General features: G+C 29.7%; 3 protein-coding genes across 5 annotated transcripts; 1 reads left to right on the plus strand and 2 right to left on the minus strand.

Annotated features, from left to right (window-relative positions):
• The first annotated feature begins 575 nt into the window (after positions 1-575).
• Positions 576-3,765, plus strand: LOC131169113 (uncharacterized). Of its 2 annotated transcripts, none has more exons than XM_058141597.1 (7): positions 576-848; positions 988-1,398; positions 1,713-1,884; positions 2,078-2,254; positions 2,341-2,424; positions 2,955-3,036; positions 3,201-3,765. In XM_058141597.1, exons 2-7 carry the CDS (start codon positions 1,115-1,117, stop codon positions 3,647-3,649), a joined length of 1,248 nt encoding a protein of 415 aa, XP_057997580.1. In that variant the 5' UTR covers positions 576-848; positions 988-1,114; the 3' UTR covers positions 3,650-3,765. The 2 variants fall into 2 exon arrangements, with proteins under 2 accessions (XP_057997580.1, XP_057997581.1); XM_058141598.1 differs by having other exon boundaries at positions 1,051-1,398.
• Positions 3,766-7,280: 3,515 nt separating this feature from the next.
• LOC110656825 (60S acidic ribosomal protein P1) lies at positions 7,281-8,072 on the minus strand. The gene is made up of 3 exons (XM_021813800.2): positions 7,897-8,072; positions 7,586-7,798; positions 7,281-7,461 (listed from the first exon to the last, which is right to left on the minus strand). The coding sequence occupies exons 1-3, from the start codon at positions 7,963-7,965 to the stop codon at positions 7,408-7,410; spliced, it is 336 nt and encodes a 111-aa protein (XP_021669492.1). The 5' UTR covers positions 7,966-8,072; the 3' UTR covers positions 7,281-7,407.
• A 1,468-nt stretch (positions 8,073-9,540) lies between these two features.
• LOC110656823 (serine/arginine-rich splicing factor SR34A) lies at positions 9,541-15,301 on the minus strand. Of its 2 annotated transcripts, none has more exons than XM_021813798.2 (12): positions 15,148-15,301; positions 13,066-13,185; positions 12,436-12,501; positions 12,242-12,316; positions 12,055-12,163; positions 11,880-11,926; positions 11,738-11,795; positions 11,501-11,550; positions 11,301-11,357; positions 10,957-11,036; positions 10,010-10,081; positions 9,541-9,894 (listed from the first exon to the last, which is right to left on the minus strand). In XM_021813798.2, the coding sequence occupies exons 2-12, from the start codon at positions 13,150-13,152 to the stop codon at positions 9,852-9,854; spliced, it is 744 nt and encodes a 247-aa protein (XP_021669490.1). In that variant the 5' UTR covers positions 13,153-13,185; positions 15,148-15,301; the 3' UTR covers positions 9,541-9,851. The 2 variants fall into 2 exon arrangements, with proteins under 2 accessions (XP_021669490.1, XP_057997579.1); XM_058141596.1 differs by lacking the exon at positions 15,148-15,301 and adding an exon at positions 13,329-13,441.
• Positions 15,302-17,166: the final 1,865 nt, after the last annotated feature.

The following is a 17,166-nucleotide window of genomic DNA, read 5'->3' on the forward strand; positions in this document are numbered from 1 at the left end:
TTAAAAAAAAATGGAATATTCTCCATTTACTTGTTTAGCAACTGGCAAGCACAAAGTTCATTTTAAACGTAAAAAATAATATGAAAGAATTTTGGGATAAATTTTAATAATTATTTCTGAATTTATATCGTTGTAATATTATGATTTTTTAAATTTAAAATGTAATATAAAATTTTTTAAATTTTATATAGTAAAATTTTTTTAATTTTTAATTATTAATTTTTTAGTTAGAAATTGATGTGGATAGTTTTTATACGGTGTTTAGTTAATATTTATCTTTTTTATTTTATGTAAAATATAAAATTATTTTTATTACATATAAAAATTGTTTATTTATAAAGAGGAAAATAATTTAATTTATATATAATTTAAAAAAGAAAAGAGAAATATTAATTAAATTTATATTAAAATTATTTAAATTAATATTTAATTAAAAAATTAATAATTAAATATCAAAAATTTTTATTGTATGAAATATAAAAATTAATAAAATTTTACGTTATATTTTTAAGTTAAGAATGGTTATTAAAATTTCCCCAAGAACTAAGTCTTGTCATGCTAGGAAAGAAACAGCAAAGGAGCTAAGCTATGGAATTATGGAATCTCCCTTTCGAATCTTGGGGATGCGTCTTCATCTCAATTCATTCTCCGTCGATCTTTCCTATTTTTCATTTTACGCCTCCATTGTCCTTTCCTTTCCCTTACACTTTTCCTCTTTGGTTTTTCAAGTCATTAGTCATCCATCTAAACATCAACATGATCACATTAAATCAAAACCCCCATTACCCTTTTATCTTCCTACCTCTCATGTCCCAATCATTTTCTCAATCACCCAAGAATCGAATATTGTGAGTTTTCTTCCTGGGTTTTGATGTTTCTTTCTTTCTTTGTCATCTTTCTAAATTATCTCCATGCTTATCAGCATCAAAATGACAACTTTGGATTTGATGTTAACATCCCATTTCCTTTTCGCTTTTTGTTTAGCAGCTTTAGCTTCATATAAGAAATATTGGCATTTTTTTAAAAGAAAATAAAAATCTGTGACGCCAGGACCTTGATTGAGGCTTAGCTTGGGATTTGGGAAAAGCCTTCAACGGTGGGAGTTTCTGCATAGATGATGGTGTTTCTGGGTCTTGTGTGGATAGCTTTTCTTGTTGGGTTAGTCATCGGCTGGGCATGGAAGCCCAAGTGGGTAACCATTAGAGGAGACAAATTAACTTTTCATGTATCAAAATTCTTGGATTTGTCTTTGCCTTCATCTCCACTAAAGGGTTTTGCTTCGGCTTCATGTTGTAACTCATTCATGATCAGTTCAAAAAAGGATGAACCATGTCATGTTGATAATCCTGCAGACAAAAAATCAACCTCACTATCCATTTCAGAATATGAAAATTGCAGGTACCTGGACTTATCTGCTAATTACTTTTTCATTCTCAATACACAAAAAGAAAATTTTAGATATGTATAAAAGTTTCATAAACTTGTTCAGAAGTACTTGCTTTAATCTTTTCATGAAATTTTGAGATTTGGACTTCGGACCTCTTTTTGAAATATTGACTAATCACTTGCTTGGTTTTAATTTAACTGGAACCCTTTGTCTTTGGGATGACTAAACGTGCTCTAAAATAATCAGCACAACAAATTATGTACTAGCCTACTATGTTTGATGCAACTGGGAATAATATAATCAATACTTGATTGTTCTTGTCTAGCCCATCACAGCAGAATGAAGAACAATCTAATGTTGTCAATCTTGTGACGGAGAAGGATTTAGAACATTTATGCCAGCTTATTGAGATGAAAGATGGAGGTCCTACATGGATACAAATGATGGATTGCTCCACCCCTGGTATGAGGTGTCAAGCATGGAGGAGAGAACCCAAGGTAAAGTTTTTTTCCCCCCTTTTGTTTAAAAGGTAGCTGAATGATGAATCTAAATTAAGTGTAATTATTCATCTTCAGATTGTTTTTGAGTGGAATTCTGGATATAACAATCATTCATAGAACTGGATGCTATTTTTGAGTTTTGATATATGCCATTTTGTGAAGTAGATATTTTTTTCCTACTGATTATTAGACTGGTCCGCCTCAATATCAAACTAGAACCGTGTTTGAGAATGCAACACCAGAGATGGTGCGAGACTTCTTCTGGGATGATGAATTTCGGGCAACTTGGGATGACATGCTTGCGTATTCTGCTACGATAGATGAGTGTCTCACTACTGGGACTATGATTGTGCAATGGATTAGAAAAGTAGGGATTTCCATTCCATCTTCTCTAATTAATTAATAGCTTGTCTTTAGTTTGTGTTCTCACCTGCTTCCAATACTTTGCTGCAGTTTCCATTTTTCTGCAGTGACAGAGAATACATAATAGGCCGACGAATATGGGAATCGGGTGGATCTTATTACTGTGTGACAAAGGTAACCTTTGCTCTTTGATGTTTACAAATTATTCAACTACAGGAATGATAGCTATAATATACATTTATTTAGTATTTATATCACTTTTTTGGGAAATAAACATGAAAAACTTAATTTTGCTACACATGATGAGGTACAAAGCAAAGAAGCCTTTTGGCATTTATCATAGTGAAGAGCTGAAGATGTTATGTGTTTCTCAGGTTTCATGAACTTGACATCCTAGTTTCACAAGTAAAAAGAAAATTTATAAGAAAGGACTAGTATGAGATATATTGGTCAAAGAAAACATTTAGGATTATGAATTGGCAAACACTGTAAGCAAAAAATACTTGAAGTGAAAGTATAAGGATGGAAAGGACTTGTTTTGCTATGAGAAAGAGTTAAGAATTGATCTGCTATCTCACTTTCTATGGCTTTTTTGCTTTTCCTTTCCATTTATTTTCCTTTTCCCCTTCCTGTGGCTGCCTTTTGATTGTTATGATGGTTCAGCTTTTGGTTTTCAACTTAAGTAACCACATACAACATTTCAGGGAGTACCCTGTTCATCCGTACCAAGGCGAGCTAAACCCAGACGTGTCGATCTCTACTACTCAAGTTGGTGTATTCAAGCAGGTGGTTTACATCTTCTAAATATAATGGATATGTAGATTAGATAGTATTATAACATTTTTTTTGGGAAGACATGCTACTTAATTGTTCAAATTATTTTTATCATATATAGCCCTACACTTAGTAATGTGAGCAATAACTAATTTACCTCCATTAAACTTGGATAGTGGAATCAAGAATGGGGGATGGCCGTTTGATTGCCTGTGAGGTATTACTTTTACATCACGAAGAAATGGGTATACCATGGGAAATTGCAAAGCTTGGAGTAAGGCATGGGATGTGGGGAACTGTCAAAAAGTTTGAGCCTGGCTTAAGGGCGTACCAGAAAGCAAGAGCATCTGGTGTTCCACTTTCTCGGCCCGCATTCATGGCTCAAATCACTACCAAAATAAATTCAGGGCTCCCAAGATCCCTGGCAGTCAATGAGAATTCATCAGAGACAGAGGTAGCAGCAGCAGCAACTTCATCCAACAGATCTTTGGGCAGGAAGATACCAAAGTGGTTAATTTTTGGTGGGGTCTTTGTCCTTGCTTGCAGCATTGATAGGGGACTCTTAACCAAGGCATTTATATTTGGCGTAGCTAGAAAGTTTGCAAATATAGGAAAAAGATTGTAAATTGAGTGTTGAAGACTACGGTTTTTTTCATCTTTTCAAACACTTAAGGGATGCTCTTTTTTTTCTTCAGGTGATGTCTCTGTCAGATGAGAATACATTTGAACCAATTCTTGTTAGATTCTATAACAAAAGAGTACGGCCTGCCATGGTCTGGTTCTGGGTTAGAATCAGAACCAGACTGGTGATTCGGGTTCTGGGGCCAAGGGACCAGGTTGGCCCTTGCAATTATAGACTTGTAGTCATGGTGTATCCTCCATTGATAATAATAATAATAATAATAATAATAATAATAATAATAATATGGCTATTTTTTATTTAAAAAAAAACAAAATAATAAATTTTTAAATAATAAATTTAATTATGGAGGCTTAAGATTTAATAATCAATTTTTTAAAAAAATAATATTTAATTATGAAACTTGATGTAATAATGGCAAAAATAAAAATGCTTATAAGAAATTAAATTAAAAAATTCAAAAATATTAATAAAAAAATTATATATTGACTGATAAAAATTAATTTTTTTTTAGTTTTTTACATAAATTCTTATATAATTATATTAAAAAAAATTTTACATAAAGAACTATAAAATAGAGATAGAAATCTATTAAGATTTATTAAAAAAAAAGTGATTCATATAAATAAAACATCTTCATATTTTTATAAATAATATAAAATATAAAGATTTTTTATAAAATTTTATTTTAAATTATATTATAATAAAAATTTAATTAAATAAAATTTAAATATAAATAGAATTAAAAATTTTAAATTTATATAAACTCTAAAATTATATAAACAATTAAATTTTAAGTTTTTAAATTTATATAAACCTTAAATTTAAATTAAATAATAAAAAATATAATTATAAATATTATTAATAAAATTTTCTATCAGACACATAATTTTTCCTTAAGAAATAATGGGACAATCACATCTGGCTCCAAAATACACCATGCAAAAGAAACAATTATTAGGTGGCTTACCGTTGCTTTAACATAATGTCGTTTGAAGCGTTTTGCAATGAAATTCACATTGTTCAAATAAATAAACAGATAAAGAAGAAGAAGAAGAAAGAATTGAACGAATCATTGGGCAGGCATCATCATCATTGAGTTATGAAAGTTTCAAAACAGTAAAGGCCATCGAATTGAGGAGCTAACTTTGGCAACTCAGTGTTAGTTTTCATCTCTTCCTTCACTTTTCCCACCATGCCTGCTATACATGCTTGCATTCCACTTCCAACCTCCTTAACAAATTCAAAATTTACAGAGACTTTAGCTTAAAACTGCATGACTATCTGCATATAAAGAAAGAATTAACTAATTACCTGAGCTTTGGAATGGGTTTTTCCTAAGAAATAAAGCCCAGCAGCAGCAGCAATAGCTGGTACTGTCACAGACGTAATCCCCATGGCCATTTGAGCTTTAATTGAAAGAGATTATCTTTTTCTACCAGGCAATTCTCCTTTTAAATGGTTTTTCTTTTTTTTTTTTTAGAGAAGCAAAGAGAATTTGAGTTTCCTTGAGGACGAAGAGAAGTAAAGAACGGTATATATATACATATCTAAAGAAGAAAGAAAAGGCAAAGAATAAGAATAAATAAATTTTTTTATATCCTGAGTTTTAATTAAAGTTAATTATAATAATAATAATAATAATAACAATCTTTATTCGAGGATAAATGAGTGGAAGTAGAGAGGAACGCATGCTTGGCATATAGGCAAAATTCTATTATCCACCTTATCCATCCCATCGTAAAGCAAAAAGAAGCCGCGACAGTGACGAGTGCGCGGACCACGCGTTGTCGCTAAAATTCTTATCCGAGCCAACATATATATATATATATATATTTCTTGTAAATAATAATTTATATAGTGTAGTATTAACCCATCCTCCTAAATTTAGTTGAAAATAGTGCTCTACATGAGAAGAGGGAAATCTTCATTTTTATTAAAAGGTCTATTACATCATGACTGGGCAACATAAAGTTTGGTGGGAGATAAAGCATACACGACTTTCTAAAAATATAATTTTCTTTTTAAATTAAATTCTAATAGAGTAAAATATCTTGTACTTGTGTTTTTTTGTTTGAAAATAACATTAATCGTAACGCTTCATTATGAAATGGTGATAGAAAATAGGTTTATTTATATGTATTAAGGAGTTTAATAATGGATAATTTTTATTATGACTGTAATTTGAGATTTTAAAGTAATATTTTAAATTGTATATATTTAGGTTGATTGACTAAGATTTTTTTTTATTATTATTTTTTAATATATATTGAAGTTCATGTAAGTGGTATATTTAGAGAGGGGGAATTGAGCAATTCAAAGCTTAGTTTAGCTCGATTCATTTACACTCTCATATAAAGATAGGCTTGATCAAGAAGTTTTTTTGTGTGGCTTATTCATTGGTTAAATATTTTTTTACTTAAGATGTATTTGGTAAATGTTTCCTTATTCTTTTAATCAATAAAGAGTGTAATTATTAACCTAATTTTTTAAAGTCAACATTTTATTAGTCAAGATGATATAAATATTAAAGAAGTAAAAAATTAATTTAATTTTTTGAAATATCTAAATGATATTAATAAGATTTAAAGTTATAAGGTAATAGTTATTTTTATTTTTTTTAAATAATTTCAATCCTTTGTATTTTAGGAAATATGTGTAGCTCAGATGCTGATTGTGAAGCCCTTGCTTTTTGTTTCTTGGTAGTATTGGGTGAAACAGCTTGGGTATTCATTTGGGTGTGGTGCACTCTAAATTTTTTAATGCACTCCAATTTATTTTTTTTAATTAATTAAATGATAATATTATTCACATCTTAATATAGTTGACTAACCAGGAAGTATGGATAATTTAGTCATTTAATCAAATAAAAAAAATATAGATTAACCAAGGTGTTGGAGCTTTTTATGGACTGAAAATAGACATCGAAATCTGATACATTGTAGGGGAAATTTTAGTACTAATTTAATATAAATTAATAAAAAAAATTTTAATTATTTTATTATTTTAATATTTTTATAATTAAAATTTATTAAATTTAATTTTAAATTAATTTTTAATAATAGTAATTTCAATCACAGTAACAAACAGACTCTCTCTCTCTCTCTCTCTCTCTCTCTCTCGTGCCATCAACGGGGTCTGTTCAGCATGTTTGCCGTACTTTTGGAGCATTCTGCACCGTGTCAGAGATATCCATGCTATATACAGAACAGGTAACCTTTGCACTTTTTTTTTCTAATATTTAATTTCTAAAGCAATTCACTTGGCGATTTTCTGCTGTTTCATGCTACAATGTGCTCAGATCTATAAAATATTAAAAAAATAATGGGACTATTCTTAAGGAAAATATTTTTTAAAAAAATATATATTATTTAATATTATTATTAAAATTATTAAAAATTATATTTTAAATATATTAACTAAAGAATATTAAACATTTCTAATTAAACATCTTTGTTTTAATTTTTTTTTATCAATATTTAAAAGAATACTTTGAAAAGAGGGCTTTTCCAACTTCCTAAACAAAAGAAGTCCAAGAGAATGTATTAGGCCTTCAACAATTGAGAAATGTAACTGCAACTCTCAAAGGAATAATGAAGTGTTCAAGCCAAACAAATTCAAAACAGAATCGAAAATTTAACTACTTGAATTAGTTCTAAAAAAATAATTTCCCAAATACAACCCACTTGGATTAGTTCTCAAATTGCAAGGCAAAATTGAATAATTATGATAAGTGAAAGCACCTAATCGAACAAGCTGAATCCCATGTCCTCATCACTCTCTTCTTTCGGCTCCTCCTGTAAAACAAGAAGATTTGCATAAATTAAAAGTAAACTCATCTATTTTATGGATCTTATCATTATCTGTGTAAAATGAAATGAAAGAAAAAATAGCAGCTTCTTAAAGAGAAAATGGGCAAACCTTCTTCTCCTCAACAGCAGGAGCAGTGGCAGTGGCACCACCAGCACCGGCAGCAGGAGCAGCAATGGTAGAAGGAGCAGCAGCGCCACTAGAACCAATGTTCATCATAAGATCGTCAAGGTTCCTCTTCTCCGCCAACTTGGCAAATAGACTAGGCCAGTACGCTTCCACCGCTACGTTGGCCGTCTTCACCAATGTAGCTATCTTCTCAGCCTGAATTTCACAAATTTGTTTTCAACGATTTCCCCAAAGCAAAAATATTAAACCATGAAAAAGAATAACCGACAGCCAACGTAGAGGGAGAAACTTACAGTGACGGCGATTCCATCATCGTGGAGGATCAAAGTAGCGCAAGTGCAGGCGATCTCTCCGGCGGACATTGTTGAAAACTCTTGAGCAGAAATCAAAAAACCCTAAAAGAATAGAGAAGTAGAGGGAGAGAGTAGAGGCTGGTTAAGATGCAATGGGGCTTATATCAACTTATATTTATAGGTCTAGGGTTTTGACTTTGAAATGTGGTACGAAAGGAAGACCCAGTGGAGCATTTCGGCCTGCAGCAAAAGGGCCCAATAGATGCCTGTATTCTAAACTCTTTTTAAGACTCTTTGAGAAGAGGTTTTAAAATTATAATATAAGGTTCGGTTTGTTTCACATATTTTTTAATGTTTGAGGTACTTAAAAATTTAAATTAATAAAAAATATTTTTTTATTAAAAAAATTAAATTATTTTTTTTTTGAAAATAATTTTTTCTTTTAAAAAATTTTAAAAATATTTATATAAAATAAATATATATTATTAATTTAACATTGTAATTAAATAACAGAAATATTTTTCATAAATGGGTTGTATTTTTTTTTGCTCGCAACTCATTAATTTAATAGGTTGAAAAAAAAAAAGTAAAAATATTTAAAATCTCTTCTCCTACTAAATAACAAAAAATTATGAAGTTTTGAAAATAATGAAAAACATTACTTCTCCTCTGCCGAAAATAGAATAATTGTCTATTCTATATCAATAAGAGTCTACTTGCCATATTGTTACAACTAAATATTCCTTTAAATATATTAATTATAAAGTATTAAAAATAATCTAAAATTATAATTAATATATTTTAATTATAAAAACTTTAAAATAACTAATAATTTTTAAAGTATTTTTTAAATACTTAAAATAATATTGAAAAAAAAGTTTTTTTTTAATCTCCTAATTCAACTCTCAATGAAACACAAAAGGTATTTATCTTAACTTATAAACTGATCAAATTAATTTATAATTTTAAACTAATCTGTTTATTTAAAATATTTTTAAAGCTTATAAATTATAAGAAAAATATACAAGCTGAAAGAGAGCAAATTTTTAGTTCAGTGCTTGAAAGATAAGTTAATTTGATCTAATATTTTATATATTATTTCTAATTAATTTTATAATTTTACCATATATGTTTATTGTATAATTCTCATTTTCATTTTAAAAAATTTATTTTCCTACACTAATTTAAATAAATTATTTACATTAATTTTAATAAATTTAAAAATTAATTTTTATTTATTTTTATAAAATGTCAAATATTTACTTATTTAATTTAAAACTAAATTATATTACAATATAATTGAAATATATTTCGATAATATTATTATAAAATATTGAAGTTAATATAATTTATTATTTGAGAAAATAATTTAATATATTTTTAATTATTTCAATAATATACTTATAAATTATTTCTTTATAAATTATTTTTTTACCAAGCGCATCAACTATATATCAATCATATATGAACGTCTTAACAAAAAAGCAACTGCTTAAAATTTTAAATATTTGCAAACACAAATTAATTTATAAATATTAAGTATTTATAAACACCTTCAAACCAGTTGATACCTACACACATCATGAGTACGTAGGCACCACAAAATACCATGTCAAATAGACAAAGTCATCCAACACTCCATGATAGAAGAAATCAAATCAGAACATTCACTAGAATGATTCTAGAGATGGCAATCTGAGTTGATAAACTGAAGTTTAATAGGAAAAGGACAATTAAATGAACGATGCAGTAGTTCCACGAATTGACACTAGAATGATCACGCCAAATATTCAATACCTAGTTCTAAGTTTTTCAACAAGACATTTTTATGTAATAATCCCATGCAATATCTGGTCAAATTTCCTCTTAAGTCCATCTTACAGGCCATGAAGAATTTTCACTGGAATTTTAAATTATTCAGCCACCTTCAGATCTATCTCCTTCCTCACCAAGAGTCATTTACCATTGGGAGATCCTGACGCTGACCTTGACCTTGCTCTGCTTATTCCATGACCACAAAATGAAATAAGAAATAAATACAGAACTTTTTTTTGTAAAAAGGAGAAAATGAAACAGAAAATAGAGACCAAATTTGTAGCTCAACTCTGAATACCTGGGTGATTTAACAGGTGATGCTGATCTAGACTTTGACACTGATCTTGATGGCGATCGTTCCAATGACTTACTGTACGAGAAGATAGCAAGGCTTGAAGCACTCAGGCAAAAGAAGTTACAATGTGTTTGAACCAAATGAGCATGAAATTCATTTGATTTGCAAATGAAATTTATAAAGGCTTCATTTGGAAAAAAATAAAAAAAATTCAATTCAATTCTCACATACTAATATTATTTTTGGCATAATTTCTATTTATTTTAAAATGATTTTTTTTAAGTTAACAAGAACTGAATTCTTTCGCCTATTAGGCTTCCAAATTTGAGAATGAATTCTTATAAAATCCTAATTACCAAACGAGGGGAAAAAGAATTCATTTGTAAGTAAATAATGTGCTGCATTTGAAATAAATCATTTGTAAGAAAAGAATTCAATTGAATTCTCACACTATCATACTTGCTTTCTATTTCTTTGAAAATGAAAAATTTTTCTATGTTTAAAATAGTTGAATTATTTCATTCTATACATGAGAGTTGACTAAAAAGAAATCAATTAAATTGAATTCTTGTAAAATTCTAGATTCCAAGCAAGGGGTACAACTTCATTAGGTTAGAATTCATTTACAAATTCTATCAATTTTAATAAATTTTGGGCCAAGCTTAATGATGCAGTCAAGTAAAAGAAGATTTAGGAATTATTTTGATTTGTTTTTAATCGTGAAACGAAAATATTGAGTTCAAATTGTCTATTACAATTTCTATTAGGATGCTTAGGTTTCTATTATTTAGGAAATAATTTATATTTTGGTATTTTATTTATTCTGGGAATTGTTGGTATTTTAGCCATGTACTTATAAATGAATTCCATAAAATTTTAAAGAATTAATTTCAACAAACAAGCTTTTAAAAAACACATTAAAGAAATGCACATATATAACACAAGCACACCTTCGGTTCCTTCTTGGACTCCTGCTTCTGCTGCGGCTTCTACTACGGCTCCTTGATGGAGTACGCTCATACCTCTTCACCTGTAATTGTAAAGGTACATATTAAAAATAAAATAAAGGAACAATTCAGAATGCACTTTTATTTGAAGCCTTCAGACAATAATAATATCTCATATATGCCCAAATCATCTTCAAGCAGACAGTAAGTTATGTTTGTTTCCCAAAAAGCATGCCAGCTTTAACGCCTCCTTGTTGCAAATATTTATAATAGTCCAGAATAGGGGCAGGGATGGCCAAAAGAATTAACTTCTAGCTGACCAATAAAATTTTAGATTAAATGATTACCCGAATATAAGCTCTAGCCCAAGGATTTTTAAACTCACTGTCATCCAGCTTCCGAATCTGCATAACAGAAGCTCAAGTCAGTTTTTAGTTAACAGAGAAACAAAATGAAAATAAACCCACCTAGTAGCCCCACACACACACACACCCTGTCCCATCAACTCTTAGTTTAAGTAAGAGTGGTTGGAGGAAGAACAACTTACGGAGTACTTCATGTCTTCATAATTAGTATAATCAACAATACCAAAAGTCCCTGAATAAACAGGAAGAAACAGTGCCATTTCAGTTAGGAATATGAGGTGCAAAGCTCATTAAATGTTTAGTACAGAATAATTCAATTCAACAAAAAGCAGGACGTGAAATAAATTCCAGTAAATTGCAATAAAAAATGCTAAAATATGAACACATTTATGAATAGTTACTCTAGTAAAAAGGAATACCATCACCGTCTCGAGAAACTTCAGCAAAGCACACATCACCCGCTTTTCGCATATGATCCTGAAATCACTTTATTGATCAGCTAACAAATACGCTAAAACAAAAACAATGTGCTAGTTGGTTGAAAATCAAAAGTTTTCAAACCTTCAAATCTTGCCAGGAAGCAGAAGATGGGAGTCCACGAACAATAACTGCAATCAAATACGCAAACTTTGAAGTTCAGAATAAAACTACAAGTAACTGTACGCAAAGACAGACAAGTATCTTTGCACAGCATTGTCAATCCTTCTAGCAAGAAACTAATATTCTCACAACAAACCTCGAAATTCTGAATGGCGTGAGATGCCATACCGACCCCCACTCGCACCACCATAGCCACCACGACGATCACTTGAAGATTGCCCTCTACCACCATGGGCAAGCTCAACCTGGGTGAACAATAATGAGAAACCAACAATGGAAACCAGATAGAGAACACACATTAAAAAGTTGGAAGTACTTAGTACCCTCAAACGACAGCCATCAAAATTATATCCATCACGACCCCTGATTGCATCTTCTGCATCCCGAGCATTCTCAAACTGCAAAACAAACAAACAGTAATCCAAAATAAATGCTTGCTTCTCCCATCTTTCCTTAGAATTAGAAAGAAATGAAGCTTTTCTCTGTGTATGCACAATCAAAAGTGTAAGAGTTTTACCTCCACAAAACAATAACAAGGAGGACGAGGTGGAATCTTCAACTCAATATCCAGTATGCGGCCATACTAAAAAGAAAGTTACATTCATAGAGATTAGCCATACCATCATAACTGTAAAGATATGCAAAAGCAGTGAAATAATTTGGGGTAAAAAAAAGAAGAAGAAGAAGAATAGCAAATATTATCTGAATTGAATCATATCCAGAAATTTTTATTTTCATAATTACTAAGACTAGTATCAGGTGCTAACTATTACCAGGAATCTACAAATCAAAAACACTCTGTCCACCAGGTCAAGAATGATCTATGTGAGTAAAGAAAAGTGTGAATTTTGTAACAGTAAACACATCTTTTGATGTTTAAAAATGATAGAAGATAACGAAAAGATAATAATTTTGATGTTCAGTGAAGTTCCAACTTCAGACTCATACATAAATACTTTATTATGGGTAAGAAATCACAATTATTATTTCTCAAGCACAAAATGAGAAAGGAATACCCATATAATATTCATAACAATGAACCTTATTGTTCATATAACATCAATTATATACAATTCATCAGAATGAATGAACCTTATTGTTCATCTAACATCAATTAAATACTGCAAATAAAGCATTCAAATCAAACCTTGTAAAATAGATCTTCAACTTCCCCTTCTCTTATATCTGATGGCAAGTTGCCAACATAAATTGTCCGAGAAAAGCGGCCACTCATTTCTGCTACCACAGGAATATAGCAAAGCTTTCACTGCAAAGAGCAAATCAATCACATAAATAGAGAAAAACTTCCTCAACTTTTCAGAAATACAGCAACTCCATTCACTCCTGATCCATTTATCATCAGCATTCTGACGATAGTGAAATTAGCAAAACCAAAACTATGAAGCAAACCAAGTGAGCAATCCTCCATGTGAGCGGTGCTCCAAAAGCTCCATTGCTCATTTGCTCCAAGATGCTCCAAAGCTATAATAAATTTGAAATTTATTTTGATCTCCTCATCCTCCTGAATTTTTGCAGGCGTATAGTTCTTCTGAGGTGAGCAACAATCTCAATTTATAAAAAATAATACCCATTAGTCCACCCTGATTCTCCCACTCCCTCTCTATATCCCTATGTATGATTGCAAAGCTCAAATTTGTCCAAGCGCTTGTCATCTATCATAAAGAAAGCATTTGTGTCATGAGATCAGGTAAACTTGACATATATTTATGCATTCACCTTGCTCAGTTCTCTTTTCAACAATTTGAAGAAAAAATCCCGGAAAATAGATATAGCATCCCCCAGTTCCATTAATTTTTGTCAAACAATGAAACTCCAAAACAAATCATCTTCAGGGAGAGAAGGGGGGACATGTTACTTTGTCAACCTGTCATTTAAATTTTTCTTTTGGTAATAGAGCAGAGCTTTATTGACAAACAACACAGGCATGATGTGAATCAAGAAAACTTTGGACTGTAGCGTTCAATATATAATGGATAGATATAAGTTGTGTAGTCATTTTTACTGAAATTTTATTTATTATCACAGCTGGTGCTTTGCAGATCCATAAATACTTATCACTAAGAGCAAAATTTCTGTATATAGCTATATATGTGTGTATATATAGGCGGCTATATATTTACTCAACCAAAAAGATAAATATCTACAGAAGCGGGTGGTGATCAATGGGGTCAATTGCCACCATTTCTCCCAATGCGGATCCGCCACTAAGCACAGCTATGGAATAACCTAAATTGATAATATACTGGAATTCCCTATTTTCATAATACTAATTAAAGAAATAGTAATACCCAATGTAGCTGATATGAATCTGGGTGCCCTCCTATGATACTTATACATCTGCTACCAAAACTTAAAATCATTTTGCAACAACCATAATACCATATGCAAGACAGCAATAAATGAAAACTAGCGTCAGGTACATCTATCACTGAGCTTGAGTAATCAAAGTGAGTGCCTTTGAATATGGCTCTCATATAGCAATACGCTCAATTTCACTGAACTCTCGTTTATCATCAAGAATCCTTCTTTGACCATATCTGTTAACTTAATCCACTAATGTCCTCTAAGTAGAAAATTACTTACATTGCAAAGAGAGAGAGAGAGAGAGAGAGAGAGAGAGAGAGAGAGAGAGATGCCCATGATCAGAAAGCAAGTTAATTTTTAAAGTTCTCTTCATGGAAATGCATGAGGAGACATTCTGAATCCTGATTTCTAATACCTTGACCACTATTCGAGAATGACAATCATGTACGGATTTCTTATTCATGATTTCTCATCTACATTCCCTACATTTAGGGGCATCCAACCGAATGAGGAAATGAATAGTTAATTCCCATTCCTAATCCCCAAAAACCAAATGGGAACACCATCTTCATCATTGCAGATATCCTACTGTTCCAAACTAAAATTCAGGCATTCCAAACTGATATCAAAACAATAAGACAACCCAGAAAAAAGTAAACAATCACAACCAGTTGCTGATAAAAAAATCTCAGAACAATAACAACAATTCATTCAAAATTATGTTATATGCTGATTCTACCCAGAAATTGACAAGAAACTCCATAGCAATTACAGTCTCAGCTAAGCAAAAAGGGGATAGACAGCAGTACCCACTTATTAAGACTGGTAGAAATCAAAAATTCACATCTCAAAACCCTAAGATAGAAAGAGAGATAGACAGAGTGGAGCTTGGTCGACATTGTACCGAAAGAGCTGAGAGCAAGAGTAGAGAAACGGACTGGTGTGGAGCGAGCAATCCAGTCCACAGGCTTCGTTCAGCTAACCGAGCAGCTTGCGTTGATGCAGCTTCAGGAGGGTCTAGGGTTTCTTTTCGTGGCTTCTGTCAAGGCCTTGGGCCAAACGTGATAATGCATTTGTGAATTTTATAGTAAAACTAACGCAAAAAGACATTCATGCCCCTACAATTACCCTTGGATTAGGGGCTTAATTGTCAGGGTCTAAATTAAATTGATAATTTTTTTTTTGAGTTCGAGAGTAATTAATATATGGACCAATAAAATTTTAAAATCAAATATTAAATATAAATAAATAATTAATAAAAGTGTTGTTCATTTTACCAATGCAAATTATTAGAATACTTTATTTTAATTTAGCCTAATTCATTAACGACCCAACAATTTGAGGCAAATAGTGGGGTTTTTAATGATTTAAATTATTGAGGATATTTTAATCAATTATATTTGATTAAAGTATGTGGGCTTAAATTTAAATTAATGACCCAATTTATTTTTATTTGTGTCTAGTTACGCATAGGTTAACTAGTGAGGAACATTAATAGAATGAGTTGATATCAAATTACAATAGCATAAAGGACGTTTGTGTTTAATTTAATGATCTATGTTCTGATAATAGCTTATTGTGTATGATTTTGAAGAAAACATTGAGTGGGCCCATCTTTTGTAATGTGGACCACTAATGTTATAAATCATATATGGTCGAATTTGTCACAATTAAACTTACTTGTATCAACTCAAATTTAAAATACTGGGTCTAAAATTTTTTTAATACTTAAATGTATAAAAGAGAAAATATTAATTTTCTCTAAATTGTCCTTTATTTTTTAAATTAATTATAATTATATTTTTATTATTTAAATTAATTTTAAAATTTATATAAATTTAAAATTCTTAATTTTAGAATTAATATAAATTTATAATTTTTGATCATATTTATACTTAATTATAATTAAATATAAAATTTTATAAAAATTAATTAATTAAAATAAAAAATTAAAAAATAAATATATAATTGAATCATAATACAGTATTAAGTAAAATAATTTATTAATATCTAATTTTTCAAATTTATATTTACAATTAATTATTTATTTATTATTTAGTTGCATATTATTTTTTAAGTTAATTTCCATCTGAAGTTTTTTATTAAAATGAAATAATATATTAATATTTATAAAATTATAGGTATTAATTAAAATTAAATATTTTAATGACTATAATTTATAAAAACAATAATAAAAATAATATAAATTGTTTGAATATTATCATTAATTTATTATTTGTCCCACGCATTACATGACTTATTTATTATTTATTTTAATATATAATTTAGTATTTATTTTTATAAAATTTTATATTTCGAAATTATATTATAAAATTTTATTCTTCGTTAATTATATTAAATACAATTAAAATTTTTATTAAAATTTTAAATAATTATATTCCTATTTAAATTAAATTTTATTTTATTTCTAAAATGATTATCAATCTGTTACGACCCAAAATTCTGAACCGTGACCTGCACATAATTTAAGTATTTTTAAATCAGGTTATCAGAGTATCATGAATAAATATATTATCACTTACTAATCCAAAAAATAAACAAAATTCAAATAAACAAAATGCTGAATAAATATCATAAATATCCCATAAGTAAACTGCGGAGTCTCTACAGATTTCAATAAAAACTTAAACTGTTCAATAAACTAAACTAATTATTAGCATGAGAAAACATGAATTCGGGCATACCATGAGAACAATTCAAAGATTGTCCCTCTCCAGAAATTGGACTGAATATTTGGATCAACTGCAGAATTCTACTGATCTGAAACAGATAACAGACAAAGAAAATATGGTTTGAGTTAAATGCTCAATGAATGATAATTATAGCATACAACGGAATAGGAACAGGCAAACACTTGATTAATTTCACAATAAATTTTCTATTCAATAAAATCATGCTCATA

This window comes from Hevea brasiliensis, unplaced genomic scaffold, assembly GCF_030052815.1.
Source record: "Hevea brasiliensis isolate MT/VB/25A 57/8 unplaced genomic scaffold, ASM3005281v1 Scaf16, whole genome shotgun sequence".
NCBI lineage: Eukaryota > Viridiplantae > Streptophyta > Magnoliopsida > Malpighiales > Euphorbiaceae > Hevea > Hevea brasiliensis.

Bases quoted from the DNA above. Each gene is read 5' to 3' on its own strand.
- LOC131169113 (XM_058141597.1), top strand. From the start codon at position 1,115: ATGATGGTGTTTCTGGGTCTTGTGTGGATAGCTTTTCTTGTTGGGTTA. The intron at 2,425-2,954 runs GTAACCTTTGCT...ACAACATTTCAG, and splicing joins CTTATTACTGTGTGACAAAG to GGAGTACCCTGTTCATCCGT. The intron at 3,037-3,200 runs GTGGTTTACATC...AAACTTGGATAG, and splicing joins AAGTTGGTGTATTCAAGCAG to TGGAATCAAGAATGGGGGAT.
- LOC110656825 (XM_021813800.2), bottom strand. From the start codon at position 7,965: ATGTCCGCCGGAGAGATCGCCTGCACTTGCGCTACTTTGATCCTCCAC. The intron at 7,799-7,896 runs GTAAGTTTCTCC...TGTGAAATTCAG, and splicing joins ATGATGGAATCGCCGTCACT to GCTGAGAAGATAGCTACATT. The intron at 7,462-7,585 runs GTTTGCCCATTT...CTTGTTTTACAG, and splicing joins CTGCTGTTGAGGAGAAGAAG to GAGGAGCCGAAAGAAGAGAG.
- LOC110656823 (XM_021813798.2), bottom strand. From the start codon at position 13,152: ATGAGTGGCCGCTTTTCTCGGACAATTTATGTTGGCAACTTGCCATCA. The intron at 11,551-11,737 runs GTATTCCTTTTT...CTGTTTATTCAG, and splicing joins AGTTTCTCGAGACGGTGATG to GGACTTTTGGTATTGTTGAT. The intron at 11,037-11,300 runs GTAATCATTTAA...TTACAATTACAG, and splicing joins GGGCTAGAGCTTATATTCGG to GTGAAGAGGTATGAGCGTAC.